Source organism: Thermomyces lanuginosus (genome assembly GCF_041956635.1).
Source record: "Thermomyces lanuginosus strain ATCC 200065 unplaced genomic scaffold VTN49scaffold_32, whole genome shotgun sequence".
NCBI lineage: Eukaryota > Fungi > Ascomycota > Eurotiomycetes > Eurotiales > Trichocomaceae > Thermomyces > Thermomyces lanuginosus.
This window is the reverse complement of record NW_027192366.1, coordinates 922,703-945,773: the sequence shown is the minus strand read 5'-3', so window position 1 is coordinate 945,773 and position 23,071 is coordinate 922,703. Positions and strand designations below refer to the sequence as shown.

Sequence of the window (23,071 nt, the reverse complement as noted above, 5' to 3'; positions counted from 1 at the left end):
CATCTGAACGATGAATTTGGAACTCAATCGCAAGAAGTGTTCAGGGTTCTCCATGCTTCCTATATTGCATTGATTGATATGAATATTGTTATTATTGATGCCAGACGACGACTTCAGGCAGGATGATATATTCATGAGAGCTTCGCCTTCGACATTGTCGAGCACACCACGCAATCACTTGTACAGTAGTCAAGACCTACAAGTCTAGTAGGGTGGCCTCGTTTTCCTCGACCTCATCGTTGTAGTACTGGGCGTATTGTTTCCGTGTCGGGTCCCGACGCGCGCCAGTAGTAAGAGGATCCATTGTGTCGATCGGATGTTTTAGTGCCGTCGGTGTACCACTAGCAGGTTCGTTATCGTGTCTGATAATGATTTCCGTCCGGGCTTCAAGAGGATAATGTCCTGTGAGGGTCAAGTCTGCAAGGCCCTGCCACACTGGATCAGACTGTGCCAGCTGGCCTGTGTCTCGCTGGCAATCGCAGCGACATCTCGGCGAGGAGCATCGTTCTCGGCATTTATGACCACATTCTAGCTGGCGCGCACAAGGTTCGCTGCATCTCACTTGGCTGTGGGAAAATCTGCAGGGATGAAATCTTTCCAATCAGCAAAGTGCCTCTGTTCTTCAGCTGAAATAGGAATAACGCACGTATGACATCGGAGCTTGCACTCATGGCCACAGTCCATCGTTTCGCCGCAAGGCAAATCGCAACCGCCGTTCAATCTGTCCCAATCAATCACGTCTGGACGATGTCAGCGCCTCCCCTTTTTTTTTCTCCCCAGGTAATGTTGGCACCAACCTTTGACGATTGTCCTCTTACCGTGCTTTTCACACGTCAGTGGCAGACCGTAACCGACGAGGGGTTTGCCATCTTCGCCAGATCTCCCCAAGATTTGGAGAACCTCCCACCACAAAGGGTCAGCTCCCGCAAGGACATCCCCATTACCGAAAATATACAGCCCTCTTCTGGCTCGCGACAGTGCTACACACACCCGATTGGCTACGGATAAGAATCCGATCCTGTCATCTGGGTTGCTTCGGACCAGAGACAGGAGCACAATGTCGTTTTCCTCACCTTGGTAAGCGTCGACCGTCACGACCTTCACCTTTTGGCCCTGGATGTAGTTGTTGCTTCTGAGCAATTTGAGAATCTTTTTGCGCTGCCCATTGTAGAACGTCAGCACTGTGATGTTCTTGACATCAACCCCGTTGAATAGCAGATGAATAAAGAATCCGGCCACCATGTGGGCTTCATGGACATTATATTTCGAGAATAAGCTGTCAGAGTCCTCCAGCCAGGAATGACTGAAAAAGTACGTTCGAATGCTTCCCATGCCAGGTACTTTACCCAGCTCCTTCACGGATGGATGATCGTCTAGTGTTTCATATAGTGGGCGAAGAAGTTGTCGGATTTCGGGAGTCATCCGCCTTTGTAGTGTCAAGGTTCTAAAGTCGATTCCGTTCCTCACAAGCCTTTCGAACATGGACATGTTGAGGAAGAAGGGGGGCCCCGCCAAGTCCGTGACATTGCAATGACCTTGCAGTTGCTTGTGGTCTCCGACGAGAATCAGATGCTGGATTGACTCCAAACATGAGACAGCAACCGGAGCCTCAATCACCTCCGCTGCCTCCTCAATCATGATGATCTTTGGTTTCAGACATGACAGCAGGGTTCGGTATTTGCTGAGTCCCGTTGTTGTCACTCCGACGACCTTGGCGTCCTGCAATGTGGCAATATCTCGTTCCCATTTTCCGATCTGCAGCTCCTTCTCAGCGCTTTTGTATGCTCGCAGAAGCTCATGAAATGAAGCGAGTATTCGCGATTTCAGTCTCCTGCAGAAAATGTTGTAAATGAAACCGCGAAGTCGCTGCGGTACCTTCGTCAGATCTCTGCGGGTCAGTTCATTTTCGATATCCTTTGTCGAAAATCCTGTAGGCTGCTTCCCAAAACAGCCGTCTTTCAAAGGAATAAAGAAACCCTTTAAGGTCTCTAGATTTTCGTCAGGGCCCATTTCGGCCTCCAGCTCTCTCAATTGTTCGTATTCGAGGTCCATTTCTTCCTCTTCTAGATCAAAGGACTCGTCCTCATATACGAGATGAAATTCAACTTTCCAATCACCTAGCCACACAGCCATTGGTTCTGGTGGCTCGTCTGTTGAGGAATCAACCCAGCCAGATGCGTTTTCTACCAATGAGTCGTACTGGGCGCGAGTCAGTATTCCACTTTCCAGGAAACTTCGGGCTGGAAGTGGCCTGTCCTCCCTGTCAACTGCAAATGGCTCTAGCAATTTAGTAATCTGCTCGATCAATTGCTGTAACTTTCGCCTTGCGGATGCCAACAGTCCGCCGATAAGGACCGGAGTAGATGTTGTCTGTCGAATCTCATACAATGTGCGCCTTTTTATTGCGTCATCACCGCTTCTCCCTCCCAGACGCACGTACTCTGGCTCGAACTCAGCAATATGGTTCAGAAGCTGGTCAAGCGCATGATTTGTCTGAGCAGAAATAATGATCGGTGGATCGCCGGCTTTCATGTTCGACAAGAAAATCTTCAGAGCTGACACGGATACATGGGTCTTTCCTGTACCCGGAGGACCCTGGACTACTGCAAGCTGCTTCGTTAAAATGTGATGCAAAGCTTCCCACTGAGATGGATCCAGGTTGTTGCACGGATCGGCAGGCCAGTCCTCCAAAATATTCGTCGTGCAACTTTCAGACAGTTGAATGACGGGCTGCTGTTTTACGTAGTCTGACGGAGGGATTTCCTTTTCCAGTTCGCAGATATATTTCGAGAGGGGAAACCTGACACAATGATTTACCTATCAAGATCTGGTCTCGAGTTCAGAATAGAGGGCCCAATTACCTTTCATAGCTCATTTTCTGCAAGGCCATCATAGTGTACCTGGACGACTCAAAGTACCCCGATCTCGGGTGAATCATGATCCATTCCTGCTGAGGGTCCAACGGCGTGTCTTCGACGGTCGCAACATATATGTCTACCTGATGTGGAATTTGCTTGACTTGGTCTAGTGGTCGGGCAGCTACTGTAGCGACCACACACGTTGTCTTGAAGCAATCCCGCGCGGGAGATAATGCAACGAGAGACCCTGCCAACAGCCGACTGGAGTACTCCCAGACGATTTTCTTGTGGGCTCTTGCAGTGGAGAATTGCAACTTCAAGGCAATTCCTTTGGAAGAAAAGGTTAAGCCCACGATGTAGACCTATGCATCAATCCGTCCTTAGCTATGGTATCTTGATTCGACACAGGCTCCAAATATGGGTGATTGGGTACCTTATCGTAGATGCAGACAGCGTTGGTATCATTCATGGATGGATCATCTCTGATGTAGGCAACGGCATCCCTCAACAATGCCATTGCGTCCTCTCTCAGCAGTTCATAATGTGTTCGCAAGTACTCGTGGGTTGACGGCCATGGTCCGTTAACGATATGGGGGGGCAAATTAACCGTGTCATCTTCTCCAATTTCAGATCCCATAATCTCAGATGCCGTTGGGATTTCGGGCAATGCTGTCCAGCCGTTTCCATTGCGCAGGGCTTCTGTCATTGAGACATATTGGCGGATGCCAGGGTCTGCGGCGGCATGCTTTTTACGGGCTCGGGCGGTCCCACGAGCAGAACTGTTTGTCGTCGGCATTGGTGTTGGGTCTCACGAATCGAAATATAGTGAGACACCTTGATGATCTTGAAAAGAAATCTTCTGAACTAATAGCACTCTTGCAGATAGTTTCATTAGGTGAAGAAGAGATCAAATATGGAAGGAGTAACTGCAGTTCCCAGTTGTTTGCATGTTAGGGTTAGGGGTTAATAATCTGACGAACAGATCAAATAGGAAGTATATGACGATCAAAACCATCGGCATATAGATCTACTCAAACCTCCGTATTAATCAACATCGAAGCATAGAAGTATCATCGGCACTACAGTACTGCTATACTTGTGGCTGGAATACTATCCCATTCCATTGAGCTAAAGTCGAAGCACTCCATATTGTACTGGACTGTATGATGACTTCAGTGAAGTTCACACTCGGAAAAATCACTTGCCCTAACTGAACTCTATGCAAGATTTGAGATGAATCAGTGCTCAGGTCATCAAGTACTTCGACAAAGCTACTATCATACTTTTCTAGCCGAATGGACGAGAGGGCTTGAGTTGGGGTTAGAATCAGTTCGTACCTGAGGCATCAATTTCGAACAAGGAAGTCTTGGCGCGAATATTTGTATTCGCGAGGAACGTCTTGGTCACGGCGGGAGAACAATGGACCCCGGTCGTCTATTGATGGGTTTGGAATACACTGTATTACGGAGTACTCAAATAGATCTGGCTGACAATTTGGTATACGTTGGAAAACCCAACTTTCTACTAATTTGTTGACGGACATAGCGCTCTTCACCTTTGCCAAGTTCTTCAAGAGCCTTAGGTCCTCGAAATCGAGGATCGTCGAAGCGCAAGAACTCCGCTAAAGCCAGAGTCGGAATCTCAGCCGTGCGCACAGCTTTCTGCTAATAATCCTTGGGAGTAGAAATGCCTCCAATTGCGGAGGAAGAGGATGATCAAGATCTCATTGGTATGTAAGTATCTTGCGCGCTAATTGATCTCGCGCTTAACAGAGGTCGTCTTTAGGATCGCAAGATGGTAGCTCGGACAACGATGACGAGGCGATGAGGGACGCCGATGACGGCGATGTCGACAATGAAGACTTGGATCAGGATGCCGACGCCGACAGTCCATCGAATAGCCAAAGCTCTGACGGCCCTGGAGATCTCTCCCAATCAGAGAACCCCGATTCCACGACTGTTGTTGACAACCTCTCGGTTTACCGTCCGTCAGTACGACCAGAATGTCTCACAGCAACTACCTACGATATTGTTCCCACAACGGCCGCTCCGCATAGTACATCGATTAATGCAGTCACCGCGACTGCAGACATGCGATGGGTGTTTAGTGGCGGGTCAGATGGATATATCCGAAAATTCAATTGGGTTGAGTCGATCAATAGCAAGCTGATGCTGACCGTGGCGCAACGACACCCGTTCGTGGATAGCGTGGTCAAAGCAGGGGTGCTGATGACGTACTGGGAAAACATGGACGCGAATAATATCATGTCGCCCGTTTATTCGCTGGCAGCTCAGAGTGAGGGTTTGTGGCTGCTCTCAGGCTTGGAATCTGGCACCATCCGGCTACAATCTGTTCGGCATGATGAAGGCAGGGAAATCGCGCTCTTGAGGGAGCATACTTCGGCCGTATCGGTAATGAACCTGACGTCGGATGAAGCATCCCTTTTGTCGGGCAGTTGGGACAAGAAAGTCCTTGACTGGGATCTCAATGTGGGCCGACCGAGACGCGTTTTCGCCACTAGTGCCGGTCAGATATCAGCAATAGATATCCGTCCTGAGTCGAGTCTTCCAGTGCCCCAAGACACGATAGAGACCACCTTGCCGAATGGAACGTACACGTCGAACAACCATGCTGGCACATTCGGGTTCATAAACGGCACTGGAGGCGGAGACACATCCGAAGGTGCCGGCAATAATATGGGGGGATCTCCAGCGGACTCACTGTTTGGTGGAGATGATTCTCTCTTTGGCGATACAGATGGGAATATTGCGGATGGCGGTGAACCTCCCAGTGGCGCATTCGCAATGGATGGAGATAATTTCTTGGATAGCTCGCTGGCCAACGGGGTGCAGGCACCCGACGCTGATGTTCAGGGAGGCTCAGCGGAAGATTCGCGGCCAAATGGTGTCCAGGAGCATCCAGAGGATTCAAACCAGGATGCTGCACCGGCTGTTAACATCCAGGAGCAACCACAGACGACTGACGAGTCGGCTCCTACTGGACTCCCCCATGCCGAGGAGCTTGAGCCTCCAGAACCGACGCAAGACACTGAACAACCAGAGTCGTTGCAGACGTCGACAGAGAATGTCTTTCTCGCTGCTTCGATAGACGGCACAATTCGTGTCTGGGACAGGCGACAGCCAGAACCCGTTGCTCGAATATCTCCGCGCAATGTACCACCATGGTGCATGAACGCGTGTTGGTCGCCGGACGGCAACTACATTTACGCGGGGCGTCGCAACGGCACAGTGGAGGAGTTCAGTCTACACAAAGGTTTGCGGGAGTCGGAACGAACGTTCAAATTCCCACAAGGAAGTGGCGCAGTGACCGCGCTCAAGCCAATGCCAAATGGCCGGCACCTGGTGTGGTATGTTCACTTTCTCAAACGATTTCAGCTTTTTGAGGCACATACTAACAGCTTGAAAAAAGTGCATCGCACGATATTCTTCGACTCTACGACCTTAGAGCAGAGCCCACACGCCACTCGACAGTCCCTTTCCTCATCATTCCTGGACACCGGACCGGTGTTGTTTCTCAGCTGTATCTCGACAGGGCATGTCGATTTATGATTTCAGTCAGCGGCAACCGCGGATGGGAGGGGCTCACGACGGAGGTTTTGTTGGGATACGAGATCAACATTCCGTCGTAGGTCACTCTTTCATATTTGCCGTCTCTGCCTTGACCGGACGCGCCGGTGCTTGCCGTGCTATTACCCTCCTGTTCTGTTCCCCATCGGGGAAAGCTGACAATCAATAGTGAAAATCCGGACGAAAACATGGAAAAAGCGACTCGATGACGACTATTTCCGTATGGCGTGCATGTTACTCGACATCGACACTTAAATGATTGGGATTCATCTGTATACTATCAATGGGCTGGCCTGATCACGACTATATAATCATTCATCAATACCAATTCGTTCATAAATACATCAAGATCATCGTCCAGTTTTCATCCGGTGACGCCAAAACATGCCTCCCTTCTGAACCAAATTAATGCAGATACCATAACCATGCAAATCCGCGGTCATAAATAACGACAACATGCAAGCAAAATTCAAGGAAGCTACCAGTCGTCAATCGATTCCAAATCCAAACCTTCACAGACCTCATATTGCTCTTTTCGCCACTGTCCGTAGTAAGGATTATTTTCCCACCGGACATGGCCGTCATCATCGACATCGAAGTAGGCATAAGCAGGACCCTGTCCAGCAGGGTTCTTATACGATGGGCTGGCAACGAGATCGCCAAAGCCACGTATCGTAACGTTCGGGATATGTGTCCGGGCCTCCACCCGTTCCGGTTTCGGATTCACGGTTATGAGATAAGCAGGAGGGAGTGAAGGGTTTTTGTTGGCAAGCAAAGGCAGAGGAATCCAAGCTTCATTCTGGTATGATTCCGGGCGGCTTCGATCAAACTCTAGAGGCAGTGGCCGCGAGAAGAGCAGCTGATCCAATCGTTCCACGTCAAGAACGTAGCCGGGGGTGCGCAGATACAGTACGCTGTCATAGGGCATGAACTGAATCTGCGCTAGCCGAAGAAGCCTCGCATCGGTCAGGGGATAGCCTTTTGAGTGCAAGATCCCGGTGTCGATTGGCACAAGCCAAACTCCGTACTTTGAACTTGCGGCACGCAGCAAGGCCAGCGCGGTGTTAACTTCGTCTGACGGGAACGTCACCATGTCCCAATCTCGCGGATAGACGAAGAGCCGCTCATGAGCCGCGCTGTTGTTCTCAGCTAGTTTCTTGTAAAAGAGAATAGCCGAACAGATGTTTGAGGGATTTGGACGGGTGAGTAGCTGCAAATAGGCGACGTTCGTAGGTCTCGAGGATCGTGCATTTTCACTGTCGGCGAGGTACTGTTGCGCATCACCGGAGCCACCTGCATAAAGATGTGATCGAACAGAAGGAGTTTGTGAGTAGATTGGTTCCCGCAAGGCATGTTGGATATCCCGAAGGGACTTTTGCTGCAGTGCGTATCCGGACAAGAAGAGGAGGAATGTGGATACGCACACCACTGTCGACGTTACGATCGCTGACACGGTGCCAGACGTAAGCAACACCATGTTGGGGACGACATCAGTTAATTCACCGCAGAGCGCTGATTATGAAGTCAATTCATTCACTCTGTGTCTGCTGTCGTTCTTGTCATGATGAGACATCACCCTGGCTTTGTTTACATTTGAGTGTTGTCCGGAGCAACTATCGCCTGGGGAAGGGGTGTGTATTTAGATACGGACCCATTTTCGGATTAGCGTCCTCAATGTTCTGCAAATTTACTTGTTCGAATTGCAATTTCAACTCTTGTCACGTTTTGCATATTTGATTATATAATATGGCATCATGGCCAGTTGGCCACTGGCCCACAGCTTTCACAGCTCGAATCTTCAGCAGCTTCAGTCCAAGCTCGACACCAGGAGTTGTCACATTCAATATGGCGACTCACAAAGCTGATGCCAGCAATCTTCTCGATAACCGCGGCTACAGCGGTCCCCTGCTTCGGGGTGTAAACCCCGTGACTCTCTTCGAAAAGGCTGTCCGCGACCGGATCACCGACTCGTACTATTGGAAGGAGCAATGCTTCGGTCTCAATGCAGCCACTCTCTGCGACCGTGCGGTCGAGCTGACCGCTATTGGAGGAACATATGGTGCAAGTCAGAGGCCCATGCCTTTCCTGTGTCTGGCATTCAAGCTGCTGCAGCTGGCACCGGAGCGGGAGATCATCCTGGAGTATTTGAACTTCACGGACCCCGGCAGCGACCCGGACGAGGACGCCGAAAATGCTGCTGTGGTCAAGAATCGGGGCGATTTCAAGTACCTTCGGGCCCTGGCGGCGTTCTATATCCGTTTGACTTTCGATCCGGTTGATGTCTATAAATACTTGGAGCCGTTGCTTCTCGATTACAGGAAACTGAAGCGCCGGATGCGCGACAAGTACGTGCTGACGACAATGGATCAGTTCGTCGACGATCTCCTTACGAAAGACCGCGTGTGCGGCACGAGTTTGTGGAAGCTGCCTCCGAGACAGCACTTGGAGGATTTGGATCTTCTTGAAGAACGCATCAGTCCGCTTGCTGACGAGCTTGAGGAGCTGGATAAAGAGAGCGACGAAAGCCACGAAAGTGATGCGAGCCGTGGTAGTGAGCCAAGCCCGGAACCGGACAAGTCACCTGAAAAGTGATATCGATCCGGAAAATGGGGGATGCTCTCGCTATTCATACCCAGGAATACACGCCGTGCCATTTGGAACATCATATACAAGAAAACAGCATGACGATACAATCAAAAACCCTGCTGCCGATGCCACTTCTCCTCCCAACCTGCAAAATATGGGTCTTCATCCAAAGTGTGCACCTCCCAGCCTTTCTCAATGATCCCTTTGTTCTCCTGCTCTTCATTCCACTTATCAAGAGCGGGAAGAACGACATGTTCGACATGCCAAGTGTTCTTATACTCCATGATATTCCTCTTTCCTTCGCGGAGGATCTTTGCAACCAAGGCGGGAATCCTTGGCTCGTCTCGAAACTCAGTGACGGGTGTAAATAGCGCCTTGAAGTTGAAAACGATGGCTCCGGAGAGGGGAAGACGACGCAACGTTTGCCAGTCGACACGCAAATAGACGTCCTTGAGCTTCAGATTTGGGTTCTGAGAGTAGCGGTGCTTCTCATGAGGATCGCCTGGGGGCATCCACAGCGGCTTCTCAACCTCGAGACCCCATGAACCACGTTGGATGGGCTTGTCGGTGGGCATCTTGGAAAAGTATCTGCAATCCAGATGAGCAAAGGCAGTACCTATTGGGAGGACAAGGGGACGCACCGATCCATGGAAAATTGCATCTTTTCCTTGTAGTCTGGAATTGGTCCATGGACTTCGTGCAGTTTCAGGCCAATCTTGGTTTGGACATTCCATCCGAGAGACGAACAAATGGCACCGGCGCGGAAGACATACAAACCTGTCTTATCGTCGCGCATGGTGATAGCAAAGTCCTCAGGAACGTTGTCCATCAAGATTTCTAAGGGGTGCTTTGAGCGAATATCCTGTTCGGTATTCAAGATCCTGTTGACGAGAATGCGCCCATCGCGGAGGGAGAAATACTGCGGATATCTCGCGCAGAGGAACTGGATGACCATCTCAAGAAGTTCTTTGCATGCAAGTTCGGAGCCTGGCAAATAATGGAGCACGGCTTTCCCATGCTTCTCATAAAGGGCCTTGCGTTGAGCGATACGCTCCTTGTATGTATTCTCCAGCTCGAGCCACCAGTTGGGTTCGAGCTTCTTGAGAGCTGAAATCAAGTATTTAGCTTCTGAGCTTCAGCTTTCATTTCGGGGTATTCTCAACATACACATTGTTTGATGGTAATTCCAACGGAACGGACGATACGGCCTGGGCAAAGCCCGGTCGATATCAAACTCCTTGTACGGCTCCGGAAGCGGGACATCGGTGAGAGCAGCATAGTCCGGGAAATCGCCCAGGGCGCGCACCTCTTTGATCGAGAAGCCCATTGGCGTGTAGAGATGATCCGGGGCCGTGCGATAATCCTGATCCATGGGAAGGATATTCTTCAAGATCTGCTCTTCCGACGGGAAACCATTCTTCTTGATGAACGGGAACAGCTCGGCGGTCTCCTTTCGTCTAGATGGCGGAAGCACTGTGCTGTAGGAAGGCGACGAACACACAGACACGGGCTTCTTCTCCGGTGAGAGAGACCGCGGCGGTGTCTGTGCCATGGAGGCCTTGCGCTCCCGGAAAGCGGAAACAAGTGCATCACGTCGGGCCTTGTTGAGGATGTGATAGAGTGCAGCAGTGCCGAGGAGGAAGAGGCCAATGGGCCATGAGGTATAGATGATGTTGAAACCCATGATGTATTTTTTTCCTTCTTGCTTTTTTCCCCTTCCAAATAGGGATGTTTTACAATAGATTTCAGGAAGTAGTCTCAATAAATGAATATTCGCAGCATCTCAGCCGCGAAATGTCCTAGATGGGAGATCTTCGGCACATAAAAGGAACGCTATACCCCGGATTATCTTCCTACAGGCGATGGTATCGTGAACCTAATCGAGTAACTTGAACCAGGATGCAGCGCAGCCAACCCTATGAATGGATCATCTTGATAGTAGTTCTATCTGGGGTTGTTGTGCTGATCGTTTACTATCCACTTCCATGTCCCACCTGCTTCTACACCTGTACCTAACCCGCATCATACCATGGCTTCTCGGCTATATGGATACAGCTTCATCGATTCAAGATCAATTTGACAGAAGACATACAAACAGGGCTTTCGCAGGAAGTGGCTTGACTACAGTCCGACGAATCAACTTCTCGACCTAGGCGGCCAAAAGGACCGACACGGATCAACTAATATGTCTCATCACTGAGGGCTTCACAGGCATGATATCTCATGTCTCTGCCATGGTACTATCGAGGAATTGATCAATTGATCAAGAAGGTCCCTCCGTAGAGACTGCATTGGAGTGTAATCTGGGTTTGGATCCAGAAATTCAGGAAAGATGTTCCAAAGGAGGAAAACATCTGGGTTACCCGATCGGGTAAAAATTTCCAGACCTTTCATCGTTGGCCCGTCAAGATATCAACGCGTATCACAGACCGTTTCTACTCGTACTGTTGAGGTTCCTACAATAAGCGTTGATTGCCGAGTATCTGCTACGGGAATGTTCATACGCTCCCAGATGCGAAAAGGAACAGGTAACTGGCTCTCAAACTTCAATTGGATTCAGATACTATCTTCACTGTTTCTGCTCCAAAGTACGTCCCGGAGAATCATCTAAGCCCAGACATGCCTATTCTCCAGAGCAAACTCGTAAAACCCTTTAGGCGGCCGGCCCGTGACCTTGAGCACAGCATCGCTCGTCAACTGTCCCTCCCGACCCGACGCGACTGCTCCTGCCTCCATGCCCGCCAGCCCAGCCGCAAACTCTTCCGACAGGCCAGCGGCAATCCAACGGCGAGTCTGCTCTTCTTGAGTTAGTTTGACGTGCGTAATAGGTTTGCCGCTGACATCCGACAGGATTTTGGCGACCTATTTGGCATCGTCAGTTACTTCCTAAATACCGCGGGGGAAAGAAAAGAAAAAGAAACGAACCTCGTCATAAGTCAATTTGGTCGGGCCCAGAAGAAGATATTCCGTATTGTGCGGCCGGGGGTCTGTCAGGGTTCGAAAGGCCACGGCGGCAATGTCCTCAACCGAGATCAGAGGCACTGTGCCGTCCTGCATCGCTGAATAGAATTTGCCCTCATTCCTGATCGTAGGCGTGTGGTAGGCCGCAGAGAAGTTCTCTACATCACCTGGTCAACTTCCATTCCTCCAACCAAAAAAAAAAAAAAAATAACTGTCGGACAAACCTTGAAACCACGTCGGCCGCAACACAGTATACTCCAACCCAATCTCCTCGTGCAGCTTGACAAGGTACTCATGGCCCTGTCCCATCACCGGTCCACCCTTCTCAATAGTCGAGGCGCTCAGCAGAACAATGCGCTTGACGTTCTCCTTGACAGCGAGATCGATGAAATCCTTCAACTGCTCGGGAGTGTTCGGGTCCATCGATGCCACAAGGTACACGGCAGAGACGGGCTTGCCGGTTTTTGCCTTTGCATCGGCAAATAGTTTGGGATACGTCGTCTTGTCATTCCAGTCGAACTGGCTTTGGTGGTATGGCACCTTGTCAGACACGGTGCGCGAGGCCACAATGAATGGGATGTTGGCTTGGGCCAGTAGCCGTGAAACACGGCTGGAAGTCTTGCCTCTGCCGCCAAGGACGAGAATCGACATTTTGACGAGAATGGGGAAGTGATGGAAAAAGCAGTTGTCTAGCCGCTCAGGATCACGTCGAAAGAAGAGCTGCTGCTTCTTGAGCTGGATGGGGGAGTACATCAACCCGACCTTCCAAGCCCTCTATATATCTGAGCCGTAGCCATGTCCATGCCGGCACGTCGACGGAGCAACATTCATTGCCGACTTACAAATCCGAAGCAATTGATGTCGAGAAAGAAGCTCCGATATTTCCTGCAAGTACCTACTACGTAAGTTTAAGGGGCCTGCGGCCTGCAAAGAATAAACAAGCCACAGGAAGGAAACTGGTCGGACAGATTTTTGTCCGACAAATGCGCACGAGTTCATTTCCGCTCGTACCTTACTGCCTTCTTGGGATCACAAAATGATTCTGGATTTTCTTAGTTCGAAATTTAGCCTTTGAATTGGTGACTCCGAATAGAAACAAAAGGAAGAAGCAGATCATATCGGCTTGTTGGTGGAAAAGAGCGAAGTCGTGCTGCTTTTAAGGTGAGGTGGAACTCCGGTAACTCCGATGGTTGGAATCGATGACGGTGAGACCCACGACAGATTGAAACCGCAGCAGATTATGATACTAACAACGACAACAATTAATAATAATAATAATCAAGCAAGCTACAAATCCTTTCGGAGTGGCCCGATAGAAAAGGGGTTGTACGAGAAGTAATTGGCCTGATTAGGCAACCATGTTTGTAGCTACCTACATCTGTATGCATCACTCGTGTATAATCTAGACCTTAACGCCTGCGACCAGAATCAAATGACAGCTACTGGGCTCGTGGGCTCCAGTGTGTACTGACAAATCATGCACGCCAAACCGAAAAAACAAAAAAAAAAATATATCAAACAAAACGCCAGCCCAGATCATAATGCATTGATTGTCAATGCCGGGTATGTAACTTTTGATCGTGGAGAGCAACAGTTGAGATAAGTAAGCTAGTGGGTATCATGAAACGACTGTAACCGCTGAGAGAGAGAGAGAAAACAACAAAACTAGAAAAAAAAAAAAAAATAGCAAAAGCGAAGCCGAAACTCCGCACTCAATCAGGATTGGTAAGCTGTATTATTAATATTAGCCTGCGTTCCGCAGTCAACGAGATCAACCAACATACCCGAAGGACAGGACGTGAGTAGTCGACCTCATCTCTAAGGGATAATGTGCTGTTTCGGCTCCCCAATATCGCATCCTTCTTCAAGCGACTGTCCGTGAATGTGGCAGGGCCACCGCCGTTCAAGCCCAGGTAGTCATGAGGAGACACAGGAGACACGGGGCTGAACGAGTTTCGCACCGTGTCCATCTGCGGTCCACTACTGGGACGGTAAGAACCCACCAGCCGCGCATCGGGCGACGGCGAGGTTGCTGGATCGGGACGACGACGACCAAACAGCAGGAACCACAGCGCCAAAGCGACAATCGCTCCCACTCCCACGAGCGTTCCGATCACAATCCCCGCAATTGCTCCGCCGCTCAGAGATGACCCGCCACCGTCACCATCTCCAGCATTGGATGCTGCCGTTGCTGCCGTCGGCTCGACCGTAATCGTTACCGGCTGACCGGCCACGGTGCGCACGGACGTGGCTATTGATGTCGGTTCCTCGTCATTTCCCTTCTGTTCGCATCGCTTGTCAGCAAGATTCACAAGAAAATGACCGCTGCCACTGAATCCGAGGGATTCTCACGGATGTGGCAAAAGTTGTTTCGCTCGACAAGTGCGCGGTGACAGTCACAGTAGGTACACTCGACTGCAAACCATTGGTCAAACCCAACACCGCACGCTACCGGGAGAGAGACAAAGTACATTTACGTGCGAAGGTTACGAATTCAAAACGGAGGCAGACTTACCGTTGAGGTTTTGGAACTTGTCGTAGTTGTCTGACCGGGTTTGGCCGTGCCGGACGGTAGAACCCCACTCAACTCGATGTAGCCAAACAACCCTTCCTTTTCATTTCCGCACTTATCGTCCGGATAGCCGGGACAGCTAGTGCTGCAGTCACTGATGTCGTTCTGAATGGCAGGAACATAGTTGGAACACCAGCATTTCTTGCCTTGCACGACGGCGAAGGCATACTCGCCCGAACACTGCTGCTCACATAACCCATTGGACTGGTAGATACTGCTTTCTGGAACCTCGTTAACAACTTGACAGTCATAGACAGATGACGCCATCACTTACTCGGAGTGTACGACGATCCGGTATTCTGCGGTGAACAGTAGGCAATATCGGAGGCCATGGCCATGGAACCGTACAACAGCGCCGCGGCACATAGCCGGGCGGTAATGGAGGGGAATCTCATGATGGACGTTGTTATCGATGTTGATTCACCACAGGGGTGATGAATCTTAGTAGATGCAGTCTTTTCGAAAACCGTTCTTCCCGACCACGTCCCTCACGCAAAGATCAAATCATGTAAAGGGCCGAATTCCACGATAAACACAAGCCCATCAAAGGCTCTAATCACGCCGACGAATCAGTTTGTTGTTCGTTGTTTACCGATTGATCGAAGGGATCTCAATCGACACAAATCATACCGGACTCGACACCGACCACCCGACAGGTTTCGAGGGCAATAGGTGCCTGCGTCTTCTCGATGATGATGAACAGGAACGAAATCCAAACGTCAGGCAATGGGTGTCACAGGCAGGCCGACACCATGGTTCCGGAGCGGGCCGGAGACGTCAACCGTACTCGTTCACAGGGCCTGATCAGGGACCAACGCTGGTATGGAGGAGCGATTCTGTGCCGGAAGAAGGAAGGAAACAAGGGCAAAGACGGTGGTCTCTGGAGAAGTCTGCAGCCCAGAAGACCCAGCGGCAATGAAGGCAGTGGGACGGGCGGCTTGGTTTTTGTTTTGAGGACCCGAGGCAGAGGAGACTCAGAGACATTCGGCATGGGAAGGGCCAGGAAAAAGCTCGATTGCCAAATCGGGTTAACGTTATGGGTCCTCCTGGTTACGTTGTTTAAGGTCAGGATACATACTTAGCAAATTTAGGCCCGTTACGAGCAGCACACCCTAGCATGGACTGGTTGGTTCAGGATTGCCCATGGGATCCACGGGCCAATCATCAGGGCTTGTGCGTCACGGGCCGATACCTTTGCGCGAATCCTCGCTTGTTTGGGGGACAGGGAAGATAAGCGCTCGGATCAAAGAGAGGGCTAAACCGGTTATACGGAATAACTTAGACCGTGTTCATCATGATGAAAGACTATTTTGTACGAGCCTCTCCCTCTGTGCACTCGAACCTAGGTACACCGTGCGACATCCCTGAAAAGATTACTTAATTTAACTAATCCCGCGTCCCGACAAGAATATCTGGATCCCTAACCAGGGTTCTGCACAGACAGATCAGACACGCCATCGACGCCACACGGGCCACTCAGAAGGGACCAAGCCACACTGCCTGTGGCTGGAGACACGCTAACATGGCGATTGGGCAATGGACGCCAGTGCCCAGACATCGAGTTTCACAATGCGGAATCGTGGACACCGCTGGACTCGTAATCGTTGCCGGGTGATGCATTGATCTTACAACCCCAGTTCCAGCGGCACCTTTCTCGGTGAAGAAAGCTCGTCTTGGGAAATTGTTGATGAATATACGGGCCAAGGATGAATTTCGGCAACACAGAAACGCCCAACGGGGTCATTCCTGACGGGCTGCAAGGAATCTGGTTCTGGGAATGCGGATGGGATCCATGGCCGTTCACAAACAATTACTTTCGGAGGAGAGCGAGCCAAGGATGTTGACACTTGTGGACATGGCAAAGGAGGAATCGAGCCAGCCTCTCCGGGTCACGGATCATGCTGGGACCGATTTGTTTCCCCTTGATATCCCAGGTTACGGATAGAGCAAACATTCTGGCCAAAAGAGCCATCACGTTCAGAATTCTCAATGACCCAAAAAGACGTCAAAAGAACGAAATCAAGGCGACAAAAATCTTCCGTACACATCCGGCCATATCGGCATGCAACAATAGCTTCATGTTTCATTGGCCATTTGCCACTAAAATCCCACGATAGCGACGAGATGATCGACTGATGTTTAGGAAGACGAGATAACCCCGCAGCAGTCACGTCTCATGCAGCGATCGGGAACGATCGTGTGCTGTAGTACTAGACTGGGCCGTACACATACGCAGTTAAGCACATACTCGGTAGAGACTGCAACAGGGTAATCAGTATGCGGCATTATGGCATGATTGACAGATGAAATTGCGCCGGGGCGACGCGATAAAGGTACTAGACTGACATCAGGAAGACCTGCGAATCTGTCCTCCAGTGGACGACACATCCTGATTCTTGCACATGACTACGGAGCAACGTACCAACCCCCCCCCAGCCCCCATACTTCTACCAACTCCTCGGCTCTTGCTTTCAACGGTTGCCAGGGAGGGAGGGGGCCACAGGGCTGATCTGGCTTGAGACGAAAAATTGCCCAGCACTATGAAGGTGGAAACTAAATCGAGATCGTGGGGTCGATTTTGAGGCTTTGCACCGATGAGAAGACAGACACTAGATCCAGCGTCTCCACTTGGGCCATGCTATGATGCCATCATGTTACAGGTTGAGAGTCTAGTCCTGCACTCGATGATCCTTGATCAAAATGATGATCGGGATCCCCGATCCTCGATTGCATGACTCCATGTCACTGTTTCTTCAGTGGGCCGGCGAAAAATCCCTAATTTCCAAAGAATTTCAATTGCAATCTACTAGCTATCAACTGGCATGCAAAAAAGGACAACGTTGGTATCCAGGAACCACGATAAATCTAGTCTATAGGCACTTCCCGATATTGCCGTCGACCTGGACTCGCTTCGACGACCACCACCCGTTGCCGTGGGCGGCCGTCTTGCCATCTCGCCTGTTCCGACGAAAATCGCTCTTCCGGATAGAATGGAGGAGGCTCGGGTGCGTGGGGAACAGGCGAATGTCCCGAAATATCCGGAACGGGAGGATTTCGTGCACGCATCCGTGCGAGGCGCGCTCGGCGGATTTCGTCAGAGAGATCGACAAGATGCTCAATGTCCTCCTGCAACATCCGAGTCGTTAGCACCCGCATCCCGGGATTTGGAGCATTGCATCGACAAGACATACGTGCCGTAAGAACTCGAATATCCGATAGAAATCGCTCTTCTCTTCGTACTCGTAACCCGCGCGCTCAATGGCCTTACGGACGATCAAGTCTTTGGACACCTCGGTAAAAATGGGCTTGCGCTTTCCCTCTGGGTTTCCTGCGTGACTGACGCTCGGCCTCCGTTCCTCGAGGATGATTTTTTCTTCTTTCACTTCGCGCAGATCACTTGCGTGACGGGGGATCGTCACTTCTTCTTCCTTTGTTTCCGCTGACGGAAGGTGTGATTCTTTGACGCCGCCAATGTTTCGAGGATCGACATTTTCCCTGTCGTTACGCAAACGGGATCGGTTTCTTCGGCTATCATCTATGCAGACGATGATCTCTTCGAGATCATCTTTCACTCCGCGACGAGCTGGCCTGCCTGCAGAGATATCTTTACCTTTCTCTCTTTCGGAGCCTGGCCGTGACCGACCTTTTTTGTGATGGCGAATGATAACTTCATAGACCTCCTCCCGAGGAGAAGATGAGTACTGGTGTTTATATATTCCCATCACACGGCCCGCCCGATCGGTTTTCCGTGATGAAGACCCCTCCCGTCTTGGGAGGGGAATACCTTCCCCGGGGACTTCTCCGGAGAAAGAACGATGCCGATGAAGACGATGATACCTGAAGTCTTCTCCATTTTCTTCCGTAGACGATGATGACGAGTCCATCCGCCGTTGTAGTGGAGTTTGTTTCTGATCAGCTTCTTCTTCCAACTCATCCAGCTCAGCCGGGCGTACTCTTCGATGTTTTCGTCGCGGTCGAGCCATTTCCTGATCATCCTCTGGTACATCATCGTAATACTGACTGCGAGGCAAATCTCCCTGCTGAGAGACAAATTCATGTGCGGGGAGATCATCGCCATTCGCAATGGCCTCGTCCGACTCTCGATCCCTTTGCCAGTAACTTGGCGAATCGTAGCCCTGATAATGAAAATAGGTCTCATCTTTCTCCCTCTCTCTCTCTAGCTCGCGTCTAGCCTCTTCCCGGGCTACCCGTTCCAGTATCCTGTCCTCTTCTTCCGAGCCCCTCTCCAGGAAGTCATTATCCTCCCCGCTCGACAAGCGAGACGAATGTCGAAAAACATTCCGTGAAGGCGAACGTCTCGGTCTCAGCGGCTCTCGGACATCAAGCAAACCATCATCTTCGGAGTCATCAACATCGTAGTAGTAACGACGATGCCGGTGGGTAGAATGGGTGAATAAATGCTCATGTTCGCGCTCGCTGTCCTCGTATGTACTACTACCGTCTTCCGAATATGCCGCGGAAAGGGGATCTGGAGAACGGATCCGGCGTGACATTGCCCTCGGGTTTAGGCTACTAGAGGGGAGCGGGGTGAAGCATGGGGATATTATTTTTCCTTTTTAGCGGGGGGAGGGAACACGAAGTGGTATACAAGGAAATTTACCTGCAGGATCAAAGACCCAACCGCGTACAGTGATGCGAGCGCGATGACTTGGCAGGAATTTTCCTGGCTTCCAATGGTAATGGAGGACGCCGGGCTCTGGTCTCCGGGATTGGGTTGAAAAATTGCTTTGAACCTTCTTCGCAGGATCTCTGCCACTCGCAACGGATGATCGTCACTAGTCTATGCATTCCGCGAGGCTGGGGACCAATAAGGTATTTGACACAGGATTCGATTGATCTATCTGAAGTAGAATATAGCTAGAGAACTCTTTGCTGTGCCAAGTCAATAAGGGCATACTCATTTGAACGTCAGGCGTGTTTGCTTTAGTTCGGGCTTGCCAGATCCGCGCCGGACGGCCGTGGTATTCTTGCCGCAGGCTCGTGTAATGCTTGGGTTTGACAGCGAAGATTGCAGTTGCCCTTGCATGTCTTGCATCGATAAGTCTTTGGCAAAATGCCAATCCTCATGTTCGCCCCGTTCGTCTTCGGGCATGAGTTTATTGCATCGAGGGCATTGGTAGCCGGCAATGTCGGGCTCAGTCTCTGGTTGCGGTGTACTGCTGTCCCTCGGCACGCTCTTTTTGAAATATCTTTGTAGTGCCCCGTCATCCGCCTTTCTTTTCTTCCCTGATTCTCCGGGACTTCTTCCACTCTCAGAATCGCGATTTTGGGCATTCAACGTATTCAACTCGAGCGCCGCTGGACCTCGCACCAGAAAGCCATCAATGGCCCGATTGTTGGTCGGCCCTTCCTCGAAGCCACTTACGCTGAGTGAAAGGTGCTGACTTGGCCATGCACGCCCCTCGCTTATAATTTGTGCGAGCAAAGTCCGCGCAAGATCAAACAAAAGATCTTCATCAATGGTCTTCCCGCCGGGAATCGGCAGCTGTTTTGAATGTGTCTCAGAGCGCGAGCGATTGTGAAGAGTGATGGTCTTGGGGCGACGTCTATGCTCGAGGATGCCATCTTCTACAAGTCGGCCATAGAGGTCAGCAGCAAATATTCGTAGCCATTTCTCGGCTTGGTCAACAGAACTGATGTTGCGTGTAAATGACTTGGCCGAGAGCATGGACTTGATTTGAGTCCGAGTATTAACTTCACTGTGGTCCACGCCGCGAATGATCCCATAGAGCCAAATGGCAGTGTCATCATCGAACTTTGCTTTGAATTGCTCCAGGGGCACCTTGAGCAACTCGGTAACTTGGTCGGTTCCAAAGTGCGAAGAGACCTGATCACCAAGCTTTCCCCCAAGCATCCGTATCTGGGTAAACTTGAATTGACTGAGGAAATTTTGGATCGCCCGGTTGCGGACAATGGTCTGTTTGTTAGGCTTGTTTCGCCCACTGCCTAGCTTGGCTATCATCTTGTTCCTGGAGATTCCGGCAGAGCAAGTGTAGCCCAACTTGGCGTATATCGCTTCCCGAACAGAACGGATAACCTCCGCTCCTATCAGCATTGCCATGTCGTCCCAATCAGGGTTGTCCTCCTCCATTTCTGCCTTGTCTAAGTCCACTAAGCCATCCTCCGGTGACCATTCTAGAACGGTTGTTGGCAGCGGAGGAAGTGGCTTCGACTTATCCTCTATTGAAGAAATGTTCCTCAGTTCAGCATATCGATCGCGCAGAACTCCATAGACAATGGAAGACAAATCGATGAATACCTCATCGACCGAAGCTTTCTCAACCTTCGCCGGCTGAAGATTCCCATCACGAGAATCTGAAGACGTTAGGAGATCCCTCCACTTCGAGAGTTCGTCGTGAATGAGACCAAGGATTTTTCGGGACTCTTTCCGGTACGGATCCAGCGACACCTTGTCGGTCCCGATATTCTGCGCGGCGTCTTCGCGATACGCCCATCGACCACCCTCTCCTTCCCGAAAAGTTGCAACATGTTGTAGAATAAGATTGGGACATCTTTTCTTCGCTTCAGCGACGGATATCATACGCGAGATGCCGAATGGTCGCGCCGCGTAATTAACGGCAATCAGGGCGTCCCATTGTTGCACAGCGAGTGGAGTCTCGCGGGAGACTCCCAAGCGCACCATCTCACATTGTGCATAAAACGCATCCAAGTCGATATGCGCAACTACTCTCAAGGGACTCGAGGGCACATTTTGGGCAAGGAGTTGAAGATGTCGATATGTGAATCGCGATTGCTTGAAGTCTCTGTCTGGAGAGGACGACTTGATATAACTCGGGGAAGAGGTCGAGGACATCGCTGTACGGCCATCATAATGGCATAACAAATCATGTCAAATCGACCATCGAGAATGGCAGGTTTGATGGAGCATGAAGAGTGAGGGTAACGCGGTCAACGTCCCTCGGGCATTTCTGAGGATCATCGGCGCGTCGTACTCAAAGTACGCGGCGCGTTACCCGCAGGTTAGCCTGTTATAACCTGTATGATGATATAGTCTTATTAATAACAGTTATATACAGCTGTCCAGACGACAAGGTCGCGAGCTTTCATGCACAGGACTGTGTTTCTATTTTGATAAGTTTTTGAAATGAGTCTCGAAATGAGATTGAAATGATAATTGTATATAGCGTACAATACGAGGGCAGCTTTCATGATTTTCCCAAAGTGTCCTCAGCACTTCCGCAATTCACATCCGGCAATGCATCGCGATTTTGCTGTGAACGATGCACGATAAATACTGTATTCACGGTGTCAAGGCGCGTAGAGGGTTAATCTTCAGAGAATGAATCCTGGCCGATTGGAGGTGGAACACAGGAAGAGATCAAAAGTCGCCTACGATCCAAAGATATCGTCTATATTCGTAAGGGAGATAGTGACATGTGAAAGCCGACAGATATCGTCGATAAGGTTCTCCAACATCGTAACTCTGCCGCAAACGTTGGGGCTATGGCTCGAAATGATGCTTAGCGCTGGTCGGCTTTTCTGGCCTCCCATTGTCAATCATAGTCCCAGCGAACGGACTGCTAACGACCAGTTGCTGGCAAGTAAGGGTACCTTCAGTCAGCTGCATCTTACGACGCGTTGAGCACGAATGCTATAATCAGATCGCCTCCCAATCCATAGCGTCAACAATAAACTCCCATCCTTCATCAATGGCCATTGCTTCAACTTGGCCATCTTGGAAGCCGTCGGCCTCCGCGGCTTTCTCCTGCGCGAGACGAAAGCCCTCATCTAGCCCAGAAAAAATTTGTTGCAGCATATCATCGAAATCATAACTTTCCAAAGGTAACGAACCCACGTCCCGTCTGTCCCGGTCAAGGAAGGGAGGGTTTTCTTCCTCTGTCGAATCAGCCGTTTTCCACCTATTGCGTAAGGCCTTTGCTCGCCTCAATTGTTCATGCACGCGGCCATGCCCGAGAACCGAGTATAGTGGACAGTCTTTAGCTTCAAGTGCATCCAAAACATTGGCATGATACCTGTGAGTACCCAACTGGCCTTCCCGTTCGCTCGCGTGCCTCTCGGCCTTGCGGGATCCATGGAAACTAGAGGAGACTTCAATGCCAAACACGCCGAGCAGGTGCACGATTGCTCGCTCGAGAAGGGCGTAGTATTCGTGGAAGTCAAGTTTGAACATGATCTCTGCATTCGCGACAGGGGAATCCGACATCTCATCTCGTGCTGCGATGGCCAAACGATAGGCCTCCGCAAGAAAGGGGAGTTTCCATTTTAGCCTTGTCATAATTTTGCTGAACCGCGCAAGCTCCGATGTGGGGGAGAGCGCTGTCTCTGTGTTGTTCTTTTCATGCCTGTAACTGATGGAGCTGCTAGGCTTTGACCGGGACTTTTCTTTGGTCGCGTACGCTCCATTCGGAGCCCAGCGCGAAGCTTCAAGGCCAGACATAATTGCCCAGACGCATGGTACTCGTTTGTTACGGGACAGATTGCATTTGGAAAGGATTGTCAACGCC

General features: G+C 50.5%; 10 protein-coding genes across 10 annotated transcripts; 2 read left to right on the top strand and 8 right to left on the bottom strand.

Moving 5' to 3' along the window:
* Positions 1-196: 196 nt before the first annotated feature.
* Positions 197-3,654, bottom strand: VTN49DRAFT_5133 (uncharacterized protein; the record flags this gene model as incomplete). The annotated part of the gene is made up of 5 exons (XM_069413157.1): positions 197-578; positions 647-740; positions 798-2,800; positions 2,862-3,220; positions 3,292-3,654. The coding sequence occupies 5 exons, from the start codon at positions 3,652-3,654 to the stop codon at positions 197-199; spliced, it is 3,201 nt and encodes a 1,066-aa protein (XP_069267052.1).
* Positions 3,655-4,544: 890 nt separating this feature from the next.
* VTN49DRAFT_5132 (uncharacterized protein) lies at positions 4,545-6,654 on the top strand (the record flags this gene model as incomplete). The annotated part of the gene is made up of 4 exons (XM_069413156.1): positions 4,545-4,587; positions 4,644-6,225; positions 6,288-6,503; positions 6,615-6,654. 4 exons carry the CDS (start codon positions 4,545-4,547, stop codon positions 6,652-6,654), a joined length of 1,881 nt encoding a protein of 626 aa, XP_069267051.1.
* A 269-nt stretch (positions 6,655-6,923) lies between these two features.
* On the bottom strand, positions 6,924-7,922 carry VTN49DRAFT_5131 (uncharacterized protein; the record flags this gene model as incomplete). The annotated part of the gene is made up of 1 exon (XM_069413155.1): positions 6,924-7,922. The coding sequence occupies one exon, from the start codon at positions 7,920-7,922 to the stop codon at positions 6,924-6,926; it is 999 nt and encodes a 332-aa protein (XP_069267050.1).
* Positions 7,923-8,290: 368 nt separating this feature from the next.
* Positions 8,291-9,037, top strand: VTN49DRAFT_5130 (uncharacterized protein; the record flags this gene model as incomplete). Its single annotated transcript, XM_069413154.1, has 1 exon — positions 8,291-9,037. One exon carries the CDS (start codon positions 8,291-8,293, stop codon positions 9,035-9,037), a length of 747 nt encoding a protein of 248 aa, XP_069267049.1.
* Positions 9,038-9,138: 101 nt separating this feature from the next.
* Positions 9,139-10,715, bottom strand: VTN49DRAFT_5129 (uncharacterized protein; the record flags this gene model as incomplete). The annotated part of the gene is made up of 3 exons (XM_069413152.1): positions 9,139-9,619; positions 9,673-10,138; positions 10,199-10,715. The coding sequence occupies 3 exons, from the start codon at positions 10,713-10,715 to the stop codon at positions 9,139-9,141; spliced, it is 1,464 nt and encodes a 487-aa protein (XP_069267048.1).
* A 923-nt stretch (positions 10,716-11,638) lies between these two features.
* Positions 11,639-12,643, bottom strand: VTN49DRAFT_5128 (uncharacterized protein; the record flags this gene model as incomplete). The annotated part of the gene is made up of 3 exons (XM_069413151.1): positions 11,639-11,893; positions 11,957-12,150; positions 12,217-12,643. The coding sequence occupies 3 exons, from the start codon at positions 12,641-12,643 to the stop codon at positions 11,639-11,641; spliced, it is 876 nt and encodes a 291-aa protein (XP_069267047.1).
* A 1,061-nt stretch (positions 12,644-13,704) lies between these two features.
* VTN49DRAFT_5127 (uncharacterized protein) lies at positions 13,705-14,959 on the bottom strand (the record flags this gene model as incomplete). The annotated part of the gene is made up of 4 exons (XM_069413150.1): positions 13,705-13,722; positions 13,777-14,274; positions 14,508-14,785; positions 14,839-14,959. 4 exons carry the CDS (start codon positions 14,957-14,959, stop codon positions 13,705-13,707), a joined length of 915 nt encoding a protein of 304 aa, XP_069267046.1.
* Positions 14,960-17,429: 2,470 nt separating this feature from the next.
* VTN49DRAFT_5126 (uncharacterized protein) lies at positions 17,430-19,078 on the bottom strand (the record flags this gene model as incomplete). The annotated part of the gene is made up of 2 exons (XM_069413149.1): positions 17,430-17,690; positions 17,756-19,078. The coding sequence occupies 2 exons, from the start codon at positions 19,076-19,078 to the stop codon at positions 17,430-17,432; spliced, it is 1,584 nt and encodes a 527-aa protein (XP_069267045.1).
* Positions 19,079-19,482: 404 nt separating this feature from the next.
* VTN49DRAFT_5125 (uncharacterized protein) lies at positions 19,483-21,399 on the bottom strand (the record flags this gene model as incomplete). The annotated part of the gene is made up of 1 exon (XM_069413148.1): positions 19,483-21,399. The coding sequence occupies one exon, from the start codon at positions 21,397-21,399 to the stop codon at positions 19,483-19,485; it is 1,917 nt and encodes a 638-aa protein (XP_069267044.1).
* An 804-nt stretch (positions 21,400-22,203) lies between these two features.
* Positions 22,204-23,004, bottom strand: VTN49DRAFT_5124 (uncharacterized protein; the record flags this gene model as incomplete). Its single annotated transcript, XM_069413147.1, has 1 exon — positions 22,204-23,004. One exon carries the CDS (start codon positions 23,002-23,004, stop codon positions 22,204-22,206), a length of 801 nt encoding a protein of 266 aa, XP_069267043.1.
* Between the last annotated feature and the right edge of the window lie 67 nt (positions 23,005-23,071).